Genomic DNA, 23,519 nt, shown 5'->3' with positions numbered 1-23,519 from the left:
GGTCCACAGATGCTCTGTGTGCGAGTGAATGACTACATTTCTGTCCACTATATTTTTGTCCACTATATTTCTGTCCACTATATTTCTGTCCGCTATATTTCTGTCCGCTATATTTCTGTCCACTATATTTCTGTCCACTATATTTTTGTCCACTATATTTCTGTCCACTATATTTCTGTCCACTATACTTCTGTCCGCTATATTTCTGTCCGCTATATTTCTGTCCACTATATTTCTGTCCGCTATATTTCTGTCCGCTATATTTCTGTCCGCTATATTTTTGTCCACTATATTTCTGGCCGGTATACTTCTGGCCAAAAAGCTGTGAAATAAACTGTTGTTAAATCCCACCTAGGGGGCCATATTATGTGACCCCCTCGCCAGTCCATCAATTTCCAGAGCGCGTGAGCAGTGTGAGGCTGTGAGAAGCAGGCCAGAGAGCTGTGCCTGGACAGGATGGGAGGGGAACAGAGGCCTGTGGTTTGTATGGTTCAGGGAAGAGGACCAAAAGACATGCAAAACTGAGAGGCCATTCAAACCTCTCCAACATATTACAGTCGCTCTGATAATTAATTTACCAAATTATAGCGAGACAGCTAAGCAGGAAGAGGTGTTCTGTGATGCCAAGTCCTAATAACATAAAAGCATGGTTTTGCTCTGAAATGTCAGATCTTCGTAGGTTTTCAATCAGCAGCTGCTACATCCATTTTTGGACTTATAAATAAAGGTAGACTCACGCTTCAACGCTCGTAGTTGTTGCGGAAATTGACCCACTATGCTGCACACTTTCTGCATCTACACTATATATACAAAAGTATGTGGACACCCCTTCAAATTAATGGATTCGGCTATTTCAGCCACAATCTCTTAAGACAAACCTTGGCAGTAGAATGGCCTTACTGAAGAGCTCAGTGACTTTCAACGTGGCACCGTCATAGGATGCCACCTTTCCAACAAGTCAGTTTGTCAAATTTCTGCCCCCCTGCTAGAGCTGCCCCGGTCAACTGTAAGTGAAGTGGAAACCTCTAGGAGCAACAACGGCTCAGCCGCAAAGTGGTAGGCCACACAAGCTCACAGAATGGGACTGCCGAGTGCTGAAGCACGTAGTGCGTAAAAATTGTCTGTCCTCGGTTGAAACACTCACTACCGAGTTCCAAACTGCCTCTGGAAGCAACGTAAGCATGAGAACTGTTCGTCGGGAGCTTCATGAAATGGGTTTCCATGGCCGAGCAGCCTCACACAAGCCTAAGATCACCATGCATAATGCCAAGCGTCGGCTGGAGTGGTGTAAAGCTCGCTGCCATTGGACTCTGGTGCAGTCTAAACACGTTCTCTGGAGTGATGAATCACACTTCACCATCTGGCAGTCGAATGGACGAATCTGGGTTTGGTGGATGCTAGGAGAACGCCACCTGCCCGAATGCATAGTGCCAACTGCAAAGTTTGGTGGAGGAGGAATAATGGTCTGGGGCTGTTTTTCATGGGTCAGGCTCCTTAGTTCCAGTGAAGGGACATCTTAACGCTACAGAATACAATGACATTCTAGATGATTCTGTGCTTCCAACTTTGTGGCAACAGTTTGGGGATGACAATGCCCCCATGCACAAAGCGAGGTCCATACAGAAATGGTTTGTCGAGATCGGTGTGGAATAACTTGACTGGCCTGCACAGAGCCCTGACCTCAGCCCCATCGAACACCTTTGAGATGAATTGGAACGCCAACTGCGAGCCAGGCCTAATCGCCCAACATCAGTGCCCGACCTCAGTAATGATCTTGTGGCTGTATGGAAGCAAGTCCCCGCAGCAATGTTCCAACATCTAGTGGAAAGCCTTCCCAGAAGAGTGGAGTCCATTATAGCAGCAAAGGGGGGACCAACTCCATATTAATGCCTATGATTTTGGAATGAGATGTTCGACGAGCAGGTGTCCACATACTTTTCATCATGTAGTGTATTTCTAGACTGTACCAGTGACCGTGATGATTAATGTCTCTTGATTTTGCTGATCCATATTGCTGAGTCTACCTTTAATGATATGTACCCATTGAAGAATATAACGTATAAATGCCTCATGAGCTTAGTTAAACTGTCGTTCTCCATCCTAACCCAAAATATACATGTAAACAAACACTGTATAGCCTCAAAACATGGTTAAAACTATAATGTTGATATCTTGGATGGTCAGTCCTTGCATCCATAGGTCTGTATATGAATTTGAGAGTGATTACATTTCTCCAGCCCCATCTTTCAGCTTTTTACGGAAACAGTGGCGGGGAAAACACTTTGTTATTGTTTCAACTGCTGATTGGCCCTTTAAGCTTAGCAGGTACACAAACAAGAAGGCTGATGAAGGGGATTTTGATACAGCCCGAGGAAGTTAATTTAAAAGCAATACAAAACATTTATTTATACTGAGAACGACCTAAAAACAGCAAAAAAGGCCAACAAAAATCATTTTCTGACATCTGGAAACAAGAACCAGTGATAAATTATATTTATCAGTGGGGGACCCACACATGTCAGATATGTATGTAATCACCTATTGAGCAGCACACCATAAATTAGCTAGTGCTCACCAAGGACCAGAGGCTGACATTGTTAGATATTTTGAGCTGGAAGTTGCGCTCCGCTGCCTCAGTCCCCAGGGATCCAGCTCTCTGATCTCTACCTGGATTAACTGGTCCCATGCATGCACAGCCATGAATGACCTAAAAACAGCAAAAAAGGCCAGCAGAAATCGTTTTCCGACATATGGAAACAAGAACCGGTGATAAATTATATTTTTCAGTGAGGGACCCATACGTCAGATATGTACAGTACCGGTCAAAAGTTTGGACACACCTACTCATTCAAGGGGTTTTTCTTTATTTTTACTATTTTCTACATTGTAGAATAATAGTGAAGACATCAAAACTATGAAATAACACATATGGAATCATGTAGTAACCATAAAAGTGTTAAACAAATCAAAAGAAATGTTATATTTTAGATTCTTCAAAGTAGCCACCCTTTGCCTTGATGACAGCTTTGCACACTCTTGCCATTCTCTCACCCAGCTTCACCTGGAATGCTTTTCCAACAGTCTTGAAGGAGGTCCCACATATGCTGAGCACTTGTTGGCTGCTTTTCCTTCACTCTGCAGTCCAACTCATCCCAAACCATCTCAATTGGGTTGAGATCGGGTGATTGTGGAGGCCAGGTCATCTGATGCAGCACTCCATCACTCTCCTTCTTGGTCAAATAGCCCTTACACAGCCTGGAGGTGTGTTGGGTCATTGTCCTGTTGAAAAACAAATGATTGTCTCACTAAGGGCAAACCAGATGGGATGGCGTATCGCTGCAGAATGCTGTGGTAGCCATGCTGGTTAAGTGTGCCTTGAATTCTAAATAAATCACAGACAGTATCACCAGCATAACACCCCCACAACATCACACCTCCTCCTCCATGCTTCACGGTGGGAACCACACATGAGGAGATCATCCGTTCAGCTTCTCTGCATCTCACAAAGACACAGCGGTTGGAACCAAAAATCTCACATTTGGACTGATCAGACCAAGGGACAGATTTCCACCGGTCTAATGTCCATTGCTCGTGTTTCTTCTTCTTATTGTCTCTTCTTCTTATTCGTGTCCTTTAGTAGTGGTTTCTTTGCAGCAATTCGACCATGAAGGTCTGATTCACGCAGTCTCCTCTGAACAGATGTGTATGTTACTTGAACTCTGTGAAGCATTTAGTTGGGCTGCAATTTCTGAGGCTGGCAACTCTAATGAACTTATCCTCTGCAGCAGAGGTAACTCTGGGTCTTCCTTTCCTGTGGCAGTCCTCATGAGAGCCAGTTTCATCATAGCCCTTGATGGTTTTTGCAACTGCACTTAAAGAAACTTTCAAAGTTCTTGAGATTTTCCGGATTGACTGACCTTCATGTCTTAAAGTAATGATGGACTGTCGTTTCTCTTTGCTTATTTGAGCTGTTCTTGCCATAATATGGACTTGGTCTTTTACCAAATAGGGCTATCTTCTGTCATCCACCCCTACCTTGTCACAACACAACTGATTGGCTCAAATGCATTAAGAAGGAAAGAAATTCCACAAATTAACTTTTAACAAGGCACTCCAGTTAATTGAAATGCATTCCAGGTGACTACCTCATGAAGCTGGTTGAGAGAATGCCAAGAGTGTGCAAAGCTGTCATCAAGGCAAAGGGTGGCTACTTTGAAGAATCTCAAATATAATATATTTTGTTAATTTGTTTAACACTTTTATGGTTACTACATGATTCCATATGTGTTATTTCATAGTTTTGATGTCGTCACTATTATTCTACAATGTAGAAAATTGCAAAAAATAAAGACAAACCCTTGAATGAGTAGGTGTGTCCAAACTTTTGACTAGTACTGTATGTAATCACCTATTGAGCAGCACACCATAAACTAACTAGTGCTCAACAAGGACCAGAGGCTGACATTGTTCGATATTTGGAGCTGGAAGTTGCGCTCCACTGCCTCAGGCCGTGTCTAGACTTGACAGTTCATGCAGCTTTAGTATTCTGATCATAGAGTTCTGATCATTGTCACGGTTTTGGCCGAGGCTGCTCCTCCTCCTGGTTCGGGCAGGCTTCGGCGGTCGTCGTCCCCGGAGTACTAGCTGCCACCGATCTATGTTTCATGTTCGTTTGGTTTTGTCTGGATGTTGTACACCTGTGTCTTGTTAGTCCTCGTTAGTGTCCTATTTAGTTCTCGTTGTGTGTGCTTGTCGTTGTGTGTGATTGCGCTTCTGTTTCGTGTTTGGAGCTACATTTTCCCTCCAGTGTTTTGGAGAGGTTATTTTGCACATGTTTGTGCGCCGTTTGTTTTGTCGCCTGTGTGCGCCGTGTATTCGCCTTCGGGCTTATTGTGCTTCTGTCTTTTATATATATTGCACTAAAGCCTTTGGACTGAGCCTCTGCGTCCTGCGCATGATTCATACACCACACCCACCTTCAGCACGCCTTGACAGAATCACACACCTTAATGGAATCAGCAGGATCGGCAGTGACGCCTGTGTCGCTCGAGGAGCATCTCCGTGGGCAAGAGGGCCAGATAAGACAACTGGAGACCGCTCTACAGGAGGTAATCAACACCTTGCACCGATGGGAGGCCAGCAGGGTACCCACACCTCCACCTACCCTGCCCACCCCATCGGTCGGTCCACCAGTCCCAGGTTCGGAACCCAGGGGGATTCGGCTCTCGCTCCCGAGGGCGTATGACGGAACAGCTGCCGGGTGTCAGGGGTTCCTCCTGCAGGTGGAGCTCTACCTGGCCACTGTACACCCGGTGCCCTCGGGATACGAGAGCGTTTCCGCCCTCATCTCCTGTCTCACGGGCAAGGCGTTGGAGTGGGCTAACGCCGAGTGGAGGAAGATGGACGCCAACACCATCACCTACGCCGAGTTCTCCCGCCGCTTCAAGGCCGTGTTCGACCATCCACCTGAGGGCAAAGCGGCAGGGGGAGCGTCTAGTCCATTTGAGACAGGGGAAGAGGAGCGCTCAGGTGTTCGCTCTAGAGTACCGGACTCTAGCGGCGGATGCAGGGTGGAATGAACGGGCTCTCATCGACCATTTTCGATGTAGCCTACGAGAGGGCGTTCAACGTGAGTTGGCCTGCAGGGATACCCATCTTACCTTCGACCAGTTGGTCGATATGTCCATCCGTCTGGACACCCTGCTGGCCACCCGGTGGACGTCCCGAGGGGAGTCCGTCCATTCCGCCCTCCGGCACCTCCGAGCCGAGCCCTATGGAGCTCGGGGGTGCCGGCGCTAGAGAACGGAGGAGGAGGAGCCCGAGGGGGCCTGTCTCCTGCACCAAGTGCGGTCGTGGAGGGCACACTGCGGCCAGGTGCTGGGGAGGGTTCTCCGGGGGAGAAGACAACAGGCCACGCACTGGGGGGCCTCCCAGGTGAGTAGACGTCCCACTTACCCAGAGCTTTCTGTTGCGCACTTTTGTATACCTGTTTGTTTTCCACAGGTTGCACCTCATTCCCAGCATAAGGCGCTAGTAGATTCAGGCGCAGCTGGGAATTTTGTTGATCGGAAGTTTTGTTTTGAGTTAGGGATCCCTCTCCTACCTGTTGACAAACCTTTTCCCGTTCATGCCTTAGATAGCCGCCCGTTGGGGTCGGGGGTTGATCAGGGAGATCACAGTGCCACTCGGATGTGTGCGCAGGGGGGTCATGAGGAGACTATACAGCTGTATCTGATCGACTCTCCTGCGTACCCAGTGGTGCTGGGGATTCCCTGGTTAAGCACCCATAACCCTGCTATTTCGTGGCAACAGAGGGCTCTCGATGGGTGGTCTGCTCAGTGCGAGGGCGATGTCTGGGTGTTTCCGTGGGGGCGACTTCGGTGGAAAGTCCAAACCAAGTGCCCGCACTGCACATTCCGCCTGAATATGGGGATTTAGCTCTCGTGTTTAGCAAAACTAGGGCGACGCAGTTGCCTCCTCATAGACAGGGGGATTGTGCGATTGATCTCCAGGCAGGAGCAGCGCTCCCACGGAGCCATGTGTATCCTTTGTCTCAAGAGGAGAGAAAAGCTATGGAGACTTACATAGCCGAATCTTTGAGACAGGGATACATTCGGCCCTCCACTTCTCCCGCCTCCTCGAGCTTCTTTTTTTGTGAAAAAGAAAGATGGAGGGTTGCGCCCGTGCATTGATTACCGTGGTCTCAATCAGATTACTGTGAAATACAGTTATCCACTCCCTCTGATTGCGACCATGACGGAGTCATTGCATGGAGCGCGGTTTTTCACAAAACTGGATCTCAGGAGCGCGTATAACTTGGTGCGCATTAGGGAGGGTGACGAATGGAAGACAGCGTTTAGTACCACGTCAGGTCATTTCGAATATCTCGTCATGCCATATGGGTTGATGAATGCTCCATCAGTCTTCCAATCCTTCGTAGATGACATTTTCCGGGATATGCAGGGACAAGGGGTGGTCGTGTACATTGATGACATTCTGGTGTACTCGTCTACCCGAGCCGAGCATATAACCCTGGTGCGTCGTGTATTGAGGAGGCTGTTGGAGCACGACCTATATGTCAAGGCAGAGAAATGTCTGTTTTTCCAGGAGTCGGTCTCCTTTTTGGGTTATCGGTTGTCCGCGTCAGGGGTGAGAATGGAGGTGGATCGTGTGTCCGCTGTGCGTAATTGGCAAACCCCAACTACTGTAAAAGAGGTGCAGCAGTTTTTGGGCTTTGCGAATTACTACCGGAGGTTTATCCGGGGTTTTGGACAGGTGGCAGCTCCCATCACGTCCCTTCTGAAGGGGGGTCCGGTGCGCCTGCAGTGGTCAGCCGATGCGGACAGGGCCTTTAGGAGACTGAAGGACCTGTTTACGTCGGCTCCGGTGCTGGCGCATCCGGATCCCGCATTACCCTTTCAGGTCGAGGTAGACGCGTCTGAGGCTGGTATAGGGGCCGTTCTCTCTCAACGGTCCGGCACGCCACCTAAACTCCGCCCCTGTGCTTTTTACTCAAAGAAGCTCAGCCCGGCGGAGCGTAACTATGACGTTGGGGACAGGGAGCTGTTAGCTGTAGTTCAAGCCCTTAAGGTGTGGAGGCATTGGCTTGAGGGGGGCTCAACACCCTTTCCTCATTTTGACTGACCATCGGAACCTGGAGTACATCCGGGCAGCGAGGAGACTGAACCCTCGCCAGGCTCGATGGAGTATGTTTCTCACCAGGTTCGTATTTAAAATCACGTACATCCCTGGGTCCCAGAATGGTAAGGCGGATGCGCTGTCCCGGCGGTATGACACGGAGGAGAGGTCCGTTGAGCCCACTCCCATACTACCGGAGTCTTGCCTTGTGGCACCGGTGGTGTGGGAGGTCGATGCCGAAATCGAGCGGCGTTGCGTACCGACCCCAGCCCTCCACAGTGTCCTGAGGGTCGGGAAGTACGTTCGCTCGAGATTCGGGGATCGACTCATTTACTGGGCTCACACGTCACCCTCCTCTGGACATCCGGGTATCGGCCGGACGGTGCATTGCCTTAGCACTAAATACTGGTGGCCCACTTTGGCTAGGGATGTGAGGGTTTATGTCTCCTCCTGCTCGGTGTGTGCCCAGTGTAAGGCACCCCGACATCTGCCCAGGGGTAAGTTACAACCCCTGCCCGTTCCACAACGACCATGGTCCCACCTCTCGGTGGATTTTGTGACAGACCTTCCCCTCTCACAGGGGAATACCACCATCCTGGTCGTTGTGGACCGGTTCTCTAAGGCCTGTCGTCTTCTCCCTATGTCGGGTCTTCCTACTGCCCTACAGACCGCTGAGGCCCTATTTACCCACGTCTTCCGGCATTACGGGGTACCCGAGGATATAGTGTCTGATCGAGGCCCCCAGTTTACCTCTCGTGTTTTGAGAGCGTTCATGGAGCGTTTGGGGGTCTCGGTTAGCCTTACCTCAGGGTACCACCCGGAGAGTAACGGGCAGGTAGAACATGTCAACCAGGATGTGGGTAGGTTTCTGAGGTCGTATTGCCAGGACCGGCCGGAGGAGTGGGCACGGTACATTCCCTGGGCCGAGATGGCCCAGAACTCTCTCCGCCACTCCTCTACTAACCTAACCCCCTTCCAATGTGTGTTAGGTTACCAGCCGGTTCTGGCACCTTGGCAGCAGAGCCAGATCGAGGCCCCTGCGGTGGATGATTGGATGAGGCGCTCGGAAGAGACTTGGAACGCTGCCCACGTCCACCTGCAGCGGGCCGTCCTTCGTCACAAGGCGAGCGCTGATCTCCACCGCAGTGAGGGGCCGGTGTACGCACCCGGAGATCGAGTCTGGCTCTCTACCAGAAACCTACCCCTCCGCCTGCCCTGCCGGGAAGCTGGGGTCGGCGGTTTGTGGGGCCCTTTAAAGTCTTGAGAAGATTGAACGAGGTGTGTTATAGGTTACATCTACCTGTTGAGTATAAGAATATTAACCCCTCGTTCCATGTGTCTCTTCTCAGGCCGGTGGTAGCTGGTCCACTCCAGGACAATGAGATAGGGGAGACTCCTCCGCCCCCACTGGACATCGAGGGGGCTCCGGCGTACACCGTTCGGTCCATCTTGGACTCTAGACGCCGGATGGGGGTCTCCAGTATCTCGTGGAGTGGGAGGGGTACGGCCCGGAGGAGCGGTGCTGGGTGCCGCGGAGGGACATCCTAGACCCATCTCTCCTGTCGGAGTTCCACCGGGACCATCCCGCGCGCCCTGCTCCGCGTCCTCCTGGTCGTCCCCGAGGCCGGGTCGGCGCACGGCTGGAGCCGCGCGTCAAGGGGGGGTACTGTCACGGTTTCGGCCGAGGCTGCTCCTCCTCCTGGTTCGGGCAGGCTTCGCGGTCGTCGTCCCCGGAGTACTAGCTGCCACCGATCTATGTTTCATGTTCGTTTGGTTTTGTCTGGATGTTGTACACCTGTGTCTTGTTAGTCCTCGTTAGTGTCCTATTTAGTTCTCGTTGTGTGTGCTTGTCGTTGTGTGTGATTGCGCTTCTGTTTCGTGTTTGGAGCTACATTTTCCCTCCAGTGTTTTGGAGAGGTTATTTTGCACATGTTTGTGCGCCGTTTGTTTTGTCGCCTGTGTGCGCCGTGTATTCGCCTTCGGGCTTATTGTGCTTCTGTCTTTTATATATATTGCAATAAAGCCTTTGGACTGAGCCTCTGCGTCCTGCGCATGATTCATACACCACACCCACCTTCAGCACGCCTTGACAATCATGGAATTCCGAATGCGTCATGTGTCTACACCGTGTCCACCCTGTGTCCGGATTCCCTTTTCCTGCGCTATATTCAAATGGCAGTATGCATTCTACAAACGGTGGAATTGGCAAAATAATAATAACACAACAACAACTGATGGCAGTAGCTAACTACTGTAGCTAACTAGCCAGCTAACTTCTGTAGCTAGCCAGCAAGCTAGCAAGCAATGCTAAAGGGATTGCAAACAGGTTAGCGTAACTCTAGCCCCCCCAAAAAAATATATTCTAAATATTAGCTAGCTGGCTAGCATTTATGGGGCCAGCAAACACGTTCCTCACACGCTAGAAACTTATTTTCTCCAATGTTATAATGAAAAGGTGCCTCTCTGACCCAAAACACACGTTTCTGGAGACTTGTGGGAGGAGTGCTGATGACGTCGCCCACTGTAGGCGCTTTCGGTAGTCTGATTGTGTCCAGACTGAGGAGAAATCTGCACACAATGCATCCCTGACCACCTCCTGAAGTGGTCAGTCAGATCTGAACACAATATGACCACAAAGCGACTTTTGTGCGTCTAGACCCGTCTTTTCAATGTGATCTTCATATTCTGATAGCAGAAGTCGCATTTAACTGTCAAGTGTAGACACGACCTCAGTCCCCAGGGATCCAGTGCTCTGACCACTGCCTGGATTAACTGGTCCCATGCATGCACAGCCATACTGGTAATTCCTGTTTTCAACACCAAGCCCCATCATGGGAACTCAGACCAATGTTGTGCTGGATGCTGAACTGCAGTGAGGGAGGGACACTTTGTTTCCCAGAAATTGTTGTTGTTGTCTCTGCCAATGACAGCTGCATCAGAGAGGCCTGCTGGTTGATGTGTTGGATTAGGATTTGGCTTGGGACCTGCAGCCCGCCGGGCCGGGCCAGGCTGGGCCGGCACTGTGGCAGTAAGTGGGTGTCTGATGAGGCCCTAGAGAGCTTGGCGAACAGAGAGCCATATCTGTTCCGTGCTGCAGAGCTTTCTAAGAACCTTTGTTTCTTGTGGCCTGACAAGGAAGTCAACCACTCATGGGACTCTGATCTATAGTCTTACTCTGCCAATATCACTGTGTCTGTGCTAAATGCTGCTTTCTTTGTGTTGAGTTGACCTCCCTCTCCCAAATCAGTCATCTAACCCTGTAATAGTTGTATGTAGCATTGTATACCCACCCTGTAGTTAGTACATGCTTATATAATTGCCATGTAAATATCACCAAAAACATTCTAATTTCATGTTTCCCATTCTTTCGTTTCCCTCAATTTCATGTAAAATGTCAACTTTGACTGAAATACAACAAACCAGCTCTTCCATAAAAGACCAACATAAACACACAAACAAGCATGCAGAAACAAGCAACTTTAAACATGGCAGCTGGTATGTACCAATTCCAAACATCCCCACACCGTCCCATCCCAAGCCCCACGAGGGTTCACGTGAGGAAAAGGTAGCCTCCAGAGCAGTCTGCACTCTTTGCCATGTGACATTCTATAATTCAGAGTTAGCAGAGAAACACAATGGCCTTATCCATTCACATCACAAGTGAAAGTGCTCATTGGGGACCAGGGTTGAGCCAGAGGTCAAGTTTGTAGCATCAGCACAAAGACAAACAGCCTGTCCCTCCCTCCCTAACACTGAACACTAAGCCTGCCCAGGCCTCTTTCAAGTTCACATTCACACCCAGACTAGTGAAACAGATCAGGGATCCCCACGCTACAGTCTATCCCTGCAGAGGTCAGAAAGAACAGATTGAACTTAAATGGGTAAAGGTTAAACAGTTTTACACTCTGAGTCCGAACTCCCCCTCCATAGCCCTCTATTCCCCCAGCTCAAGGCATACTCTTTTGGCTGCAGAATCTGGAGACAAGGGGATGACTCTTGGTACTTCCTCCCTGATTAGGATAGCTGACTACCAGATGGCAGGATAACTTTCCCAGGCAGAATGGCTTAGCATAAAGAGCATACAGGATTAAAAGTGTCAAGAGTATCAGAGACATAAACTAAAGCTACCATGGGATTTGCTCTTTGACATTTTTTCCCTTCTCTGTAGTTATGAGAAAAAATGGATTTCCTTGCTTTCAACATTACAGCTGCCATTCCACCACTATTGCTAATAGACCCCTTTCTGTGTTTGTAAACGAGAGCGATGCGTGCCATGTTGGTGGCAGAACACGGGAGTTCTCATAGAGTGCCATTTACATGTTGCTTATGAGTGCATTTCACACTACTGTTGGATTATAATTGTAATTTAAGGCTCGTATGAATGTCCTGCTTAACATGTTCGTGTCATCATCACAAATCAACTGCATTATACTTAAAAACAACTTCAACTTCAACCAGTAAAATGGCTCTTTGGCTCACTTTTGCTACAGTCTATGTCAATGACCGTTAGCCTTCTAGCTAACAATTGCTGCATCCAAAATAGGTATTTTGCTAAAATGACAACCAAATATAATCTTAGCGACTGTTCAAGCAATAATCAAAACAACATTGTAAGCTTATAAGAACCCCAAAAAGTTGTTATTTATTTAAAAGTAATAACTACATAAATGTAGGCTATGTTAAATGGGGGCAGATGGGATGGCGGTCTTTCTGCATCCTTGATTCGCGCACATCCGTGCCTGACGTCAGTGTGTTGTGTACTAAAAACCATCTATATTACCATCACTAGGCCTCCCAGCAAACCTACTGCTATTACCATGTCTCACGCTGCTCCTAATTCTACAACAATAACAACTACAGATATATCACATAACAACCCACATCAAAAATACTACAGTTTACTATAGAATACTACAGTACTTAATCTAGAATTCTGTAGTAAACTGTAGTATAGTGTAGAATACTATCCTACACACTGTAGTATCCCTCGTTCATGTGTAGTACAATCCTTAGTATAGAATTTTGTAGTAAATACTACAGTATTATCCCAAAATAAACACTGTAGTAAATACTACAGAGATGTCTGCAAAAACACTACAGTCTGCAAAAACATGTAAAAAATTTAACTGTAGTAAATACTACAGTATTTAATTTGCATATACCCTGCCCATTCCCCTCCCCCATATCCCAGTTTGTGCCACACGTAAGTGAGAAACTTACATGCCAAGTATAGACAATATTTTGTGTTCCCTATGGTTATAGAAAAGAGCAGAAGCTCTGAACTCTCTGATCATAACCCTGTCCTACCTACACGTTATGGAACATTTGCTCTTTTAGTATTTCTCCAATAGGAGAAAGCCCCCCACTTCTATGTCAAAGATAATAAAACAAAAACACTTAAATACTAAAGTAATGTCCCAAAAAACACTACAGTAAATACTACAGTATATTACAGTCTGCAAAAACACTACAGTAAATACTACAGTATTCACTATAGGGTTTTTGCGGATTACAGTGAATACTACAGTAAAGTCGGTAAAAACACTAACCATATAGTAGTATACACTATAGTATTTTTTCATGTGGGAACAGTAATACTTTCTGGCAGCTTCCGTAAACACCTACGGTGGTATGTTGACAGTAGCTTCCAGCAGTGAGAGTGGTGTGGTCTGTCTGAGGTTAGGTTAAAAGGAATGACTGTTCCATGATTAACATGGAGGACTCCCTCACTGACCACAGCTTCCTCTGAGAAGTGACTGTGTGAGTCAGTGTAAAGCCTCGAGTCAACAAGCTCTGTAACCACTGGGCCTATTAGTCACCCAGCAACAAAGGTGGGCCGATATGAGGAAAACAGTTACTGTCTGCAGTAAGATAAATATATCACCATCACTCACTTATTGGTAATTATGGCCGTAACATCGCTCCAATACATTAGAGCAGTGTTTCCCAACTCCAGTCCCCAACAGCACACATTTTTGTTGTAGCCCCGGACAAACATACTGATTTAATTAATTGAGGGGCTTGATGATTAGTTAAAAATGTGTAGTGTTGGGGTTATTTGAGGACTGGAGTTGGGAAACACTGCGTTAGAAGATACGACTGAATGAGTAAGCTGCCACAAGTGAAACAGCTCTGCATGGATCCCAGCAAGGTTCCCATTGTGTTTTTGTAGTAAATTATAGTAAAGATTTGGCTTTGAATGCAATACCTGCTCCAACAATGCTACCTGCAGTTAGCACATACATTTCTATTAGTCCAGTTAAGCTAGCACATGTGGAGAGATTGTTATTTGGGATGTCCTGCAGTAGGATGCAGGTCTCTCCTCCTCCTCCCTCCATGTGTGATTATGTAACCATGGAGCACAAAGAGAAATCACCTTTGGAGAGATGAGTGCATGCTGCACACACATCCTGCTCTGCTCTGCCCCTGGCCTGGCCCGTTTCCTGTGGAGGCCTGATGTCAGAGAGGGAGAGAGGAAGGACCCAGGGGAGGCAGTGAATGTGTCCTCCATGCCGCTCTGTATCACCGATCCAGCTGGGCCTGGAGAGGAACGGTTTACGGCTGGCCCTGACCCTGATAAAACGGGCTGACAGACTGGCTGTGACCACCAGGATCTCATGCTGGCAGGGAAGGAAGTTTCACTACTTAAGCTGAGCAAAGCCCCCCACAGGAAATATTGTGTTACGCTGAACCTCTGTCAGGTCCCACTGCAGGGGTGACAGACGGGACGGACAGCGGACGGTATGAAGGCAGAATGGATTATTTATTTGGCGGCTGCGTAAGAGTGGCCCAGAGACCTGGCAATCACTAGCCTGTCGTTAGACCTAGCCAGACCCTGGGATGTCCGCACAGTTCACTATAGGTGGAGGGTCAGAATGAAGGGGAGTAGGGTGGGAGAGAGTATAGTTGAAGTGAGGTGGAGTAGGGTATGAGTGTGGAGGAGTGTGGTGGAAATGGAGGGGAGTATGGTGGAGGCTGGGAGCGTTGGGAAGTAGAGTGGGACTGTAGGGGAGTAGAGTGGGAGTGTAGGGGAGTAGAGTGGGAGTGTAGGGGAGTAGAGTGGGAGTGTAGGGGAGTAGAGTGGGAGTGTAGGGGAGTAGAGTAGGAGTGTGGGTGAGTAGAGTGGGAGTGTAGGGGAGTAGAGTGGGAGTGTAGGGGAGTAGAGTGGGAGAGAGTATAGTTGAAGTGAGGTGGAGTAGGGTATGAGTGTGGAGGAGTGTGGTGGAAATGGAGGGGAGTATGGTGGAGGCTGGGAGCGTTGGGAAGTAGAGTGGGACTGTAGGGGAGTAGAGTGGGAGTGTAGGGGAGTAGAGTGGGAGTGTAGGGGAGTAGAGTGGGAGTGTAGGGGAGTAGTGTGGGAGTGTAGGGGAGTAGAGTGGGAGTGTAGGGGAGTAGAGTGGGAGTGTAGGGGAGTAGAGTAGGAGTGTGGGTGAGTAGAGTGGGAGTGTAGGGGAGTAGAGTGGGAGTGTAGGGGAGTAGAGTGGGAGTGTAGGGGAGTAGAGTGGGAGTGTCAGGGGGGACACAGTAAGTTCTCATGATCCCAGACCCTGCTAACAGTAGGACAACAGTAACATATGTTTTGTCCATCCCAACATGTTTTAGGACTGGACTGTCACTCATAAATGTGCTAGATACATTCAGCAGGATTATTCACTTTGCAGTTTATCCACAATAATAACATCATCCTCCTCTGCTGGAGAGCTGGAGGCCCTTTACAGTGGGACCTCGCTAGCGTGACCATGAAATAACATATTTTTATAAACATCTGATCCTACAGGATTGCCTTTTACATTTTTCCACGTTTGGGTTTGGTAAAATTACATTTGAAGTGTCTCACTCTCTGGGAATTTCTGCCTGTGTGAGTCAAGTCAACTTCAAATGCCAAGCAGAGTCTGACAGACAATGAGTAATCGAATGGATATAACAGCCTTCCCATATAGTGTTAAAGTGAATGAAGTGCAGGCCGAATTATGACTAAAGGAGGTCCATTATGACTAATATGGCATCATCATTTTGCTTAGACAGCGGCAGCCACAAACCCAAACATGGCACCAAGTGACAGGACTACCGGTCAGTGACACCTGCTGGCAGGGCCATTCCTAAGGAACTGTCCATCCGCTGCAGTGAAGACTTCAGCATTCCACCTGCTGTTGATAGCCAGTCAACAAAGGTGGAAACAGTGACAAACCCTGATGCAGAATGTTATGGGCATGGTTACGGTAAAACATGTAATCTGCAAACATCATGAACACACTTTCTTTCCCGTTTGATGAATAATCTAAAAGGCCTGTGTTTTGCCTCTGACTACTCTACACAGGCCTTCTGTAAATTGAGTTAAGTGCAGCAAAAGTCTACACCTGTTTTACTGGAATGTCTTACAGACCGTCCCGATATTCCCAAGTGTTGACAAATCACTTCACGAAATACAGTATACAGTATGTTTTCCCCATCTGCTGCTGACACAGTGCACACAGGGTGATTTCATTACCCCGGGAGGCCAACTGGCAGGTCTGGAGAGCAGGCCTTCTGGATTCCCAAACCGCTCCACGTCAGCCAGGCAGGCGACTCCTCATGCCCTTATCACTGCCGGCCAACTTGGCCCACCTTAAGCCCAGCTCTGCTTGAAGCCGCTACAAAATGCCCCCGTTGTCTGTGCACAACCCAACAGGCAATAGAGGCCAAGTCAATAACAAGGTGCTATTGGCATAACCACCCAAATCTGTTTCCCAGACATACCTCACACCTTCCCTCTTAGGGAGAACAGGAAAGGCCTGGACAGGCTGGAGGCAGGAGAGGAGAGGCAGGGGCAGAGGCAGGGGTCAGGGGATGTTGTGCCCTTTCTCCAAGCCAAGAGAGGAGAGGGGGTAAAACCTGCAGGACGTTCTAATCTTTGCAGAGGCGGCTCCCCTGACTCGTTAATTTGGGCTTGGCACCACTCTGCACTCTATCAGTGACCTCACATTGCTCCTAAACCTCTGGCCACAGCACAACCAAAACCTGAAATCTAAGACAAAGACCCAGGTCCACTGATGATCCAGGGGTAAATTGTTCCACCTCTTGCTTTCAACAGAGCCCGAACAGAGAATGTTGCTCACTAGAACTGGACCATCAGAATAAATCACATAAACATCTTCTGAGAAACAGCTCTCTACTAGCCTAAAAATACAGACACATGTGAACCTCCCACATGAAAAAATACTATAGTATACTATGGCATAAATACTATAGTATTCACTGTAGTGTTTTTTCAGACTAACGTGAGCAAAAACACTACAGTGAATACTGTAGTATTTACTGTAGTATACAGTTAACTATAGTATAAATACTCTAGTAAAAGAAAACTATAGTATATACTATAGTAATTAATGTAGTGTTTTTGCGGATTGTAGTATACTGTAGTATTTACTTTAGTGTTTTTGTGGACTGTAGTATACTGTAGTATTTACTATAGTGTTTTTGCGGACATTACTGTAGTATTTACCAGAGTGTTTTTTTAGCGGATAATACTGTAGCATTTACTATAGTATTCTACAGTATACTGCAACATTCTATAGTAAGTACTACACATGATCGAGGGATAATACAGTGTGTAGTATAGTACTCTACAGTATACTACAGTTTACTATAGAATTATATAGTAAGTACTGTAGTATTCTATAGTAAACTGTAATATTTTTTCATGTGGGCTGCCACTCTCCGAGTGGGCTATATGAATAATATTTTCCAAATGTCCACACACACTGTTTTCTATACTTCTCATAGTTTGGCCTGTTTCTGGCTTCAAATCCCCTTTTTTCTGAATGGCTGGGTTTGCCAGCGCGTCCACAAGCTTTCATTTGAGAGGTTGGGGCAGGCTCTGGGCAGCCTTGTGTTGTGGAATAGGAAATGGCTCATCTTCAGATTAACAGCACCTGCTGAGATGTGTTAGTCAGCTCCATTAGAGACAAGAGACATCAAGCTGCTCATCACCAGGTTGTGTGTGACTCAGTAATGGTGTCTGCCTCTTGTAATGTCAAATGTGCAGTTTTGCTCTCTTATTTGCCCCAGATCTGTGACTCAGGCTGCAAATATGTCCACTAAATCAATATCAAAGCAAACATATGCATAGCAACTGTGCACTTCTGACACACGCCTTGTATTGATTACAAACTAAAGATATTTCGTGACTAAGAAACAATGCAAGTGAAAAAAGAGAAAAACTGTTTTAGGAAAACATCTGCCAAAACATTTACTTGGGTTACTTCTAGCTACTACAGGCATCAGATGGGTTTTGCCAGAGTAATTCCATAACACAAACAGAAATATGATGTGACATAACTACGTAAAAGGCACTCGCTATTAGAACATACTGGACCATAAACGTAAACCCAGATGACACTTTGGCTGAAAATGAAGGGTGACCTCAGTGCTCAAACTAATTATGGCACTTTATACAACTGCATGAGGATTAGAAAACCATTGGGCTGTCATCCAAGGCAGAGAAGCATTTGACAAGATAAACCTATCCCATTCATAGCAAAAAAAGCGGCCTGAGCAGTCATGGACACAAACAAGCAACACCTTTCAACACCCTCAGTCCGAAATACAGTTCAAACCATAACATAACCTTAATCAGAAGATTTGGCAGTGACCTCCAGGCTTAAAAATGTACTTAAGCAAGGAAAAAACAAAATATTGTTGGCAGTATCATTTCCAGAGTAATTGCGACAAAAATAGACTGCTGTCGAAGCCAAAAGTCTGATGCCATTCTCTGGTTTGATTAATGTTTTTCTGAGAGTAGCTGAATGTGCTGTGAGAGGGCCTAGTCTGACCAGTTGTCACACTATGTGCATCGGTAGTCAATGTTAGTCCAGTCCAATGAGTCATAGAACAAATTAAATGTTTTATAGTGTTACACAAACCCAAAGAAAATACATTATTCATTCAAATCAGATTTCTATATTCATAGCAAATGGCAAGTGTTACTGTGACTTTCCTATCTGGCCAATCAGATTTGTTTTCTTTCATTCTACATGTTGAACTTCATGGTTTTTCAGCCATGGCTTCTTAACCCCCTGTGGAGTTAATATGGAGCAGCTCTTTTAAATGGTGAAGAAGGAAAGACATGCTAGGTTGTTTAGCTCTGGTTTTACACAGCATTAAGCATTAAGTATTAAACATTTAACATATGGACCCTCTCATCTGCTTTGATTCAACCAAATAACAAACACAAATCATAATGCAAACCAGAATAAAAAACGTATGTTTGCCGTATGTTGTACATACACATCATAGAGAATATCATTGCACTTGCTTCTCATGACAGCATGTATTACATTGTCTATGTGACTGCTGTTGTAGTGTAACTAATAATGGTGGTGGGTACAGTACATTGCCTTTCTACTCCCTCTACTTACTCCTGTCAGAATAAGGCTGATTTTGATTAGATGAGAAAAAATAATTATGTCTTCTTACTGTATAAATGAGGGGCTTAGAGGCAATAATAATTTTTATATGAGCAACGTTTATCAGAATAAACCGCAGAATCTACACTTGAGTCCAAGTTTGACTGTGAGACAAATTCCATGTTCAAATGAAGATGTATATCATTGTGCCATGACACCGGGCCAAAAACATTTCAGAACGCCTCGGGGTTGCCATGCCCACTGCCATCATAGATCAAAATAAATGGCATCGGAGGTTTAAATCCTCTTCTGAACAACGATAATGTAAAAGAAATCTCAGATGTCAGTGATCTAGAACGTCAGACCCACTTCAAAGGCCCACTGTACGCTTGGAATAGAAACCAACACACACACACACACATACACACACACACACACACACACACACACACATACACACACACACACACACACACATACACACACACACACACACACACACACACGGACACACACAAACATACAGACCCACACATATTCCTTCACATTCCTTCACACTCTTTACACACGCTGCTGCTACTCTCTGTTTATTATCTATGCATAGTCCCTTTACCCCTACCTACATGTACATATTACCTCAATTATCTCGACTACACCGTACCCCTGCACATTGACTCAGTACCGGTCCCCCTTGTACAGTATACAGTGAGGGAAAAAAGTATGATTTTGTACGTTTGCCCACTGACAAAGAAATGATCAGTCTATAATTTTAATGGTAGGTTTATTTGAACAGTGAGAGACAGAATAACAACAAAAAAATCCAGAAAAACGCATGTCAAAAATGTTATAAATTGATTTGCACTTTAATGAAGGTAATAAGTATTTGACCCCCTCTCAATCAGAAAGATTTCTGGCTCCCAGGTGTCTTTTATACAGGTAACGAGCTGAGATTAGGAGCACACTCTTAAAGGGAGAGCTCCTAATCTCAGTTTGTTACCTGTATAAAAGACACCTGTCCACAGAAGCAATCAATCAATCAGATTCCAAACTCTCCACCATGGCCAAGACCAAAGAGCTCTCCAAGGATGTAAGGGACAAGATTGTAGACCTACCCAAGGCTTGAATGGGCTACAAGACCATCGCCAAGCAGCTTGGTGAGAAGGTGACAACAGTTGGTGCGATTATTCGCAAATGGAAGAAACACAAAATAACTGTCAATCTCCCTCGGCCTAGGGCTCCATGCAAGATCTCACCTCGTGGAGTTGCAATGATCATGAGAACGGTGAGGAATCAGCTCAGAACTACACGGGAGGATCTTGTCAATGATCTCAAGGCAGTTGGGACCATAGTCACCAAGAGAACAATTGGTAACACACTACGCGGTGAATGACTGAAATCCTGCAGCGCCCGCAAGGTCCCCCTGCTCAAGAAAGCACATATACAGGCCCGTCTGAAGTTTGCCAATGAACATCTGAATGATTCAGAGGAGAACTGGGTGAAAGTGTTGTGGTCAGATGAGACCAAAATCGAGCTCTTTGGCATCAACTCAATTCGCTGTGTTTGGAGGAGGAGGAATGCTGCCTATGACCCCAAGAACACCATCCCCACCGTCAAACATGGAGGTGGAAGCATTATGCTTTTGGAGTGTTTTTCTGCTAAGGGAACAGGACAACTTCACTGCATCAAAGGGACGATGGACGGGGCCATGTACCGTCAAATCTTGGGTGAGAACCTCCTTCCCTCAGCCAGGGCATTGAAAATGGGTCGTGGATGGGTATTCCAGCATGACAGTGACCCAAAACACACGGCCAAGGCAACAAAGGAGTGGCTCAAGAAGAAGCACATTAAGGTCCTGGAGTGGCCTAGCCAGTCTCCAGACCTTAATCCCATAGAAAATCTGTGGAGGGAGCTGAAGGTTCGAGTTGCCAAACGTCAGCCTCGAAACCTTAATGACTTGGAGAAGATCTGCAAAGAGGAGTGGGACAAAATCTCTCCTGAGATGTGTGCAAACCTGGTGGCCAACTACAAGAAACGTCTGACCTCTGTGATTGCCAACAAGGGTTTTGCCACCAAGTACTAAGTCATGTTTTGCAGAGGGGTCAAATACTTATTTCCCTTATTAAAATGCAAATCAATTTATAACATTTTTGACATGCGTTTTTCTGGATTTTTCTGTTGTTATTCTGTCTCTCACTGTTCAAATAAACCTACCATTAAAATTATAGACTGATCATGTCTTTGTCAGTAGGCAAACGTACAAAATCAGCAGGGGATCAAATACTTTTTTCCCTCACTGTATATCCTCGTTATTGGTATTGTTATTTTTATTGTGTTACTATTTTTCCTTTAGTTTATTTAGCTCATTTTTATTACTTACTTTTTTAAAACTCTGCATTGTTGGTTAAGGGCTCATGAAGTTACCATTTCATGGTAAGGTCTACTACACCTGTTGCATTCGGCACATGTGACAAATAAAATAACATTTGATTTGATTTTAAATGATTATTTGGCTGTCCCCATAGGAGAATCCATTGAACAACCTTTTTTGGTTCCAGGTAGAACCCTTTTGAGTTCCAGGTAGAACCCTTTTGAGCTCTCTAGAAAGGGTTCTACATGGAATCCAAAAGAGTTCTACCTGGAACCAAAAAGGGTTCCACCTGGAACCAAAAAGGGTTCCACCTGGAACCCAAAAGGGTTCTCCTATGGGGACAGCCGAAGAACCCTTTTGGAATCATTTTTTCTAAGAGTGTAGCTTGTGTTGGGAAAACACATTGTTCCTCCAGCTAAACAGAGATAAATTAGGTCAGTGTGTAAAGGTCAGTGAGTAACCATCTATAAATGTCTAAATACTCCATCAGGAAGAAGGTACAGTGCAATGGTGGACTTACACAGGCTGGAGAGGCTGTCTGGTGGTATCAGGTCTGGGGGTCTGGGCCCTAGGGCTGGGGTTGTCTATGGCCTGCCTCTCCGTGGGTCTCCACCTGGGCTGCTCCCTCTGGAAGGGGTTGGTGCCTGGCTGGATGCGCCTCAGGGACCCTCCGGTGTGGATGTACACCTGCTCTGGGGCCGCCTCCTCGCAGTGGGCCCCCTGGAATCCAGAGCGGCACACACATGTGTGGGGCCTGCTGCAGGAGCCGCGGTTCTGGCAGGGGGGCTGGCAGTCGGCTGCAGGGGGCAGAGAGAGACGGAGGGAGATCTTTAACGGTGTCATGTTAGAACATGTGGCCTTTCACATAAAAGAGCATCTCAGGACATGGCCTACATTATCTCAGCACAGGCCATCTTTACTTTAAGTGATTCAATCAAGGGCTGATTAGTTGTGTGTCCCTGCCGTTGCTTTTACTCTGGTTTCCTTATAGTGCAGAGCCTGGAGTGTTATGTTCAATTTCACCTGAGCCCATAACAGCCCTGTTTAGTCTAAATGTATGTGATCTCTTACATTTAACCCTTATCCCATTTCTCGCTAAGGTAAGAGTCACTTCAGCTCCTTGGCTGTGCTTAATGCTGCTGGTGCTCCAATGCTCAGCAGTTTTCCTAGAAATACCTTTCGTCACTGATTCCAAACCCAATGTGTGTCGTTACAGTTATAAAGACAAACAGTTTAAAAAGGTAATTAAAAGAGCACATAAAACAATTCTGAATGGGAAACTAGATTCCACAGGCCGGCTTGGAGCCTACCTGGAATCTGTCTGTAAATGCCTCACACTTCATGTATGGCATGGCTTGTGCAAATATTTCTGTATTTGAAAAAATAAACCATATCTGAGGGGACGTGTTTTCCTTGTCTGGTCAAAGATTAATGTATAAACAATATTTATCAATTGTCTGCAAATACAGTGAGCGTTGAGGTAATTTCATGGTCATGGCAAAACAATCTGCACACTTCCAAACCTGGGCCCTCCCTGCACCTCACTCTGGCTACTTGAACACTATTCTAAGACCTGTGGCATGCGATTTAAAGCAAACAACCTCTCCATCTTGTGACACAATTGTATGTACTGGATTGCGCTGCAGAATTTATGACATTGTCCTCAAAAACTAAATCAGGTTTCTATTCTCTGGTGGCTAAAGCAAACAGCAGTGCTCTGTCAACAGTGGTGGAATGCTATTGGCACAGATGCCGTGGACACTGACAGATCGCAGGCAGGAAAGCTTCCACTGCTTTTGGCACTGTGAGGAGAGCTGGTAGCTAAGGGCCCCACTGGCTGCATGGTCTACCTGCTGTAGGTTTCCTGTTATAGCAATGTGATGCCATTCAGACATGGGGTCCAGTTTGTCTGGTGTGAGAGACGAATGGACCTCCTAGGTGTCCTCTATGGCATGAGGTAGACCGAGTCCTTGGCTGCCATACCAAGGAACATGATTATTCTACTTTATAAACTGGGTGGTTCGAGCTCTGATTGCTGATTGGCTAACAGCTGTGGTATATCAGACCATATACCACAGGTATGACAACATATTTATTTTTACTGCTCTAATTATGTTGGTAACCAGTTT

General features: G+C 46.5%; 1 protein-coding gene across 1 annotated transcript in view; it reads right to left on the bottom strand.

The window, feature by feature from the left end:
- LOC121539749 (latent-transforming growth factor beta-binding protein 2-like) overlaps positions 1-23,519 on the bottom strand; it is a 157,378-nt gene that overhangs the window by 111,341 nt on the left and 22,518 nt on the right. Inside the window, exon 3 of the mRNA XM_041848457.2 lies at positions 21,911-22,187. Within this exon, the coding sequence (XP_041704391.2) occupies positions 21,911-22,187 (277 nt within the window). The remainder of the gene's footprint in view (positions 1-21,910; positions 22,188-23,519) is intronic.

Source organism: Coregonus clupeaformis, chromosome 25, assembly GCF_020615455.1.
Source record: "Coregonus clupeaformis isolate EN_2021a chromosome 25, ASM2061545v1, whole genome shotgun sequence".
NCBI lineage: Eukaryota > Metazoa > Chordata > Actinopteri > Salmoniformes > Salmonidae > Coregonus > Coregonus clupeaformis.
Note: the sequence above shows the minus strand (reverse complement) of the source record. Positions and strands in the feature narration are given on the sequence as shown.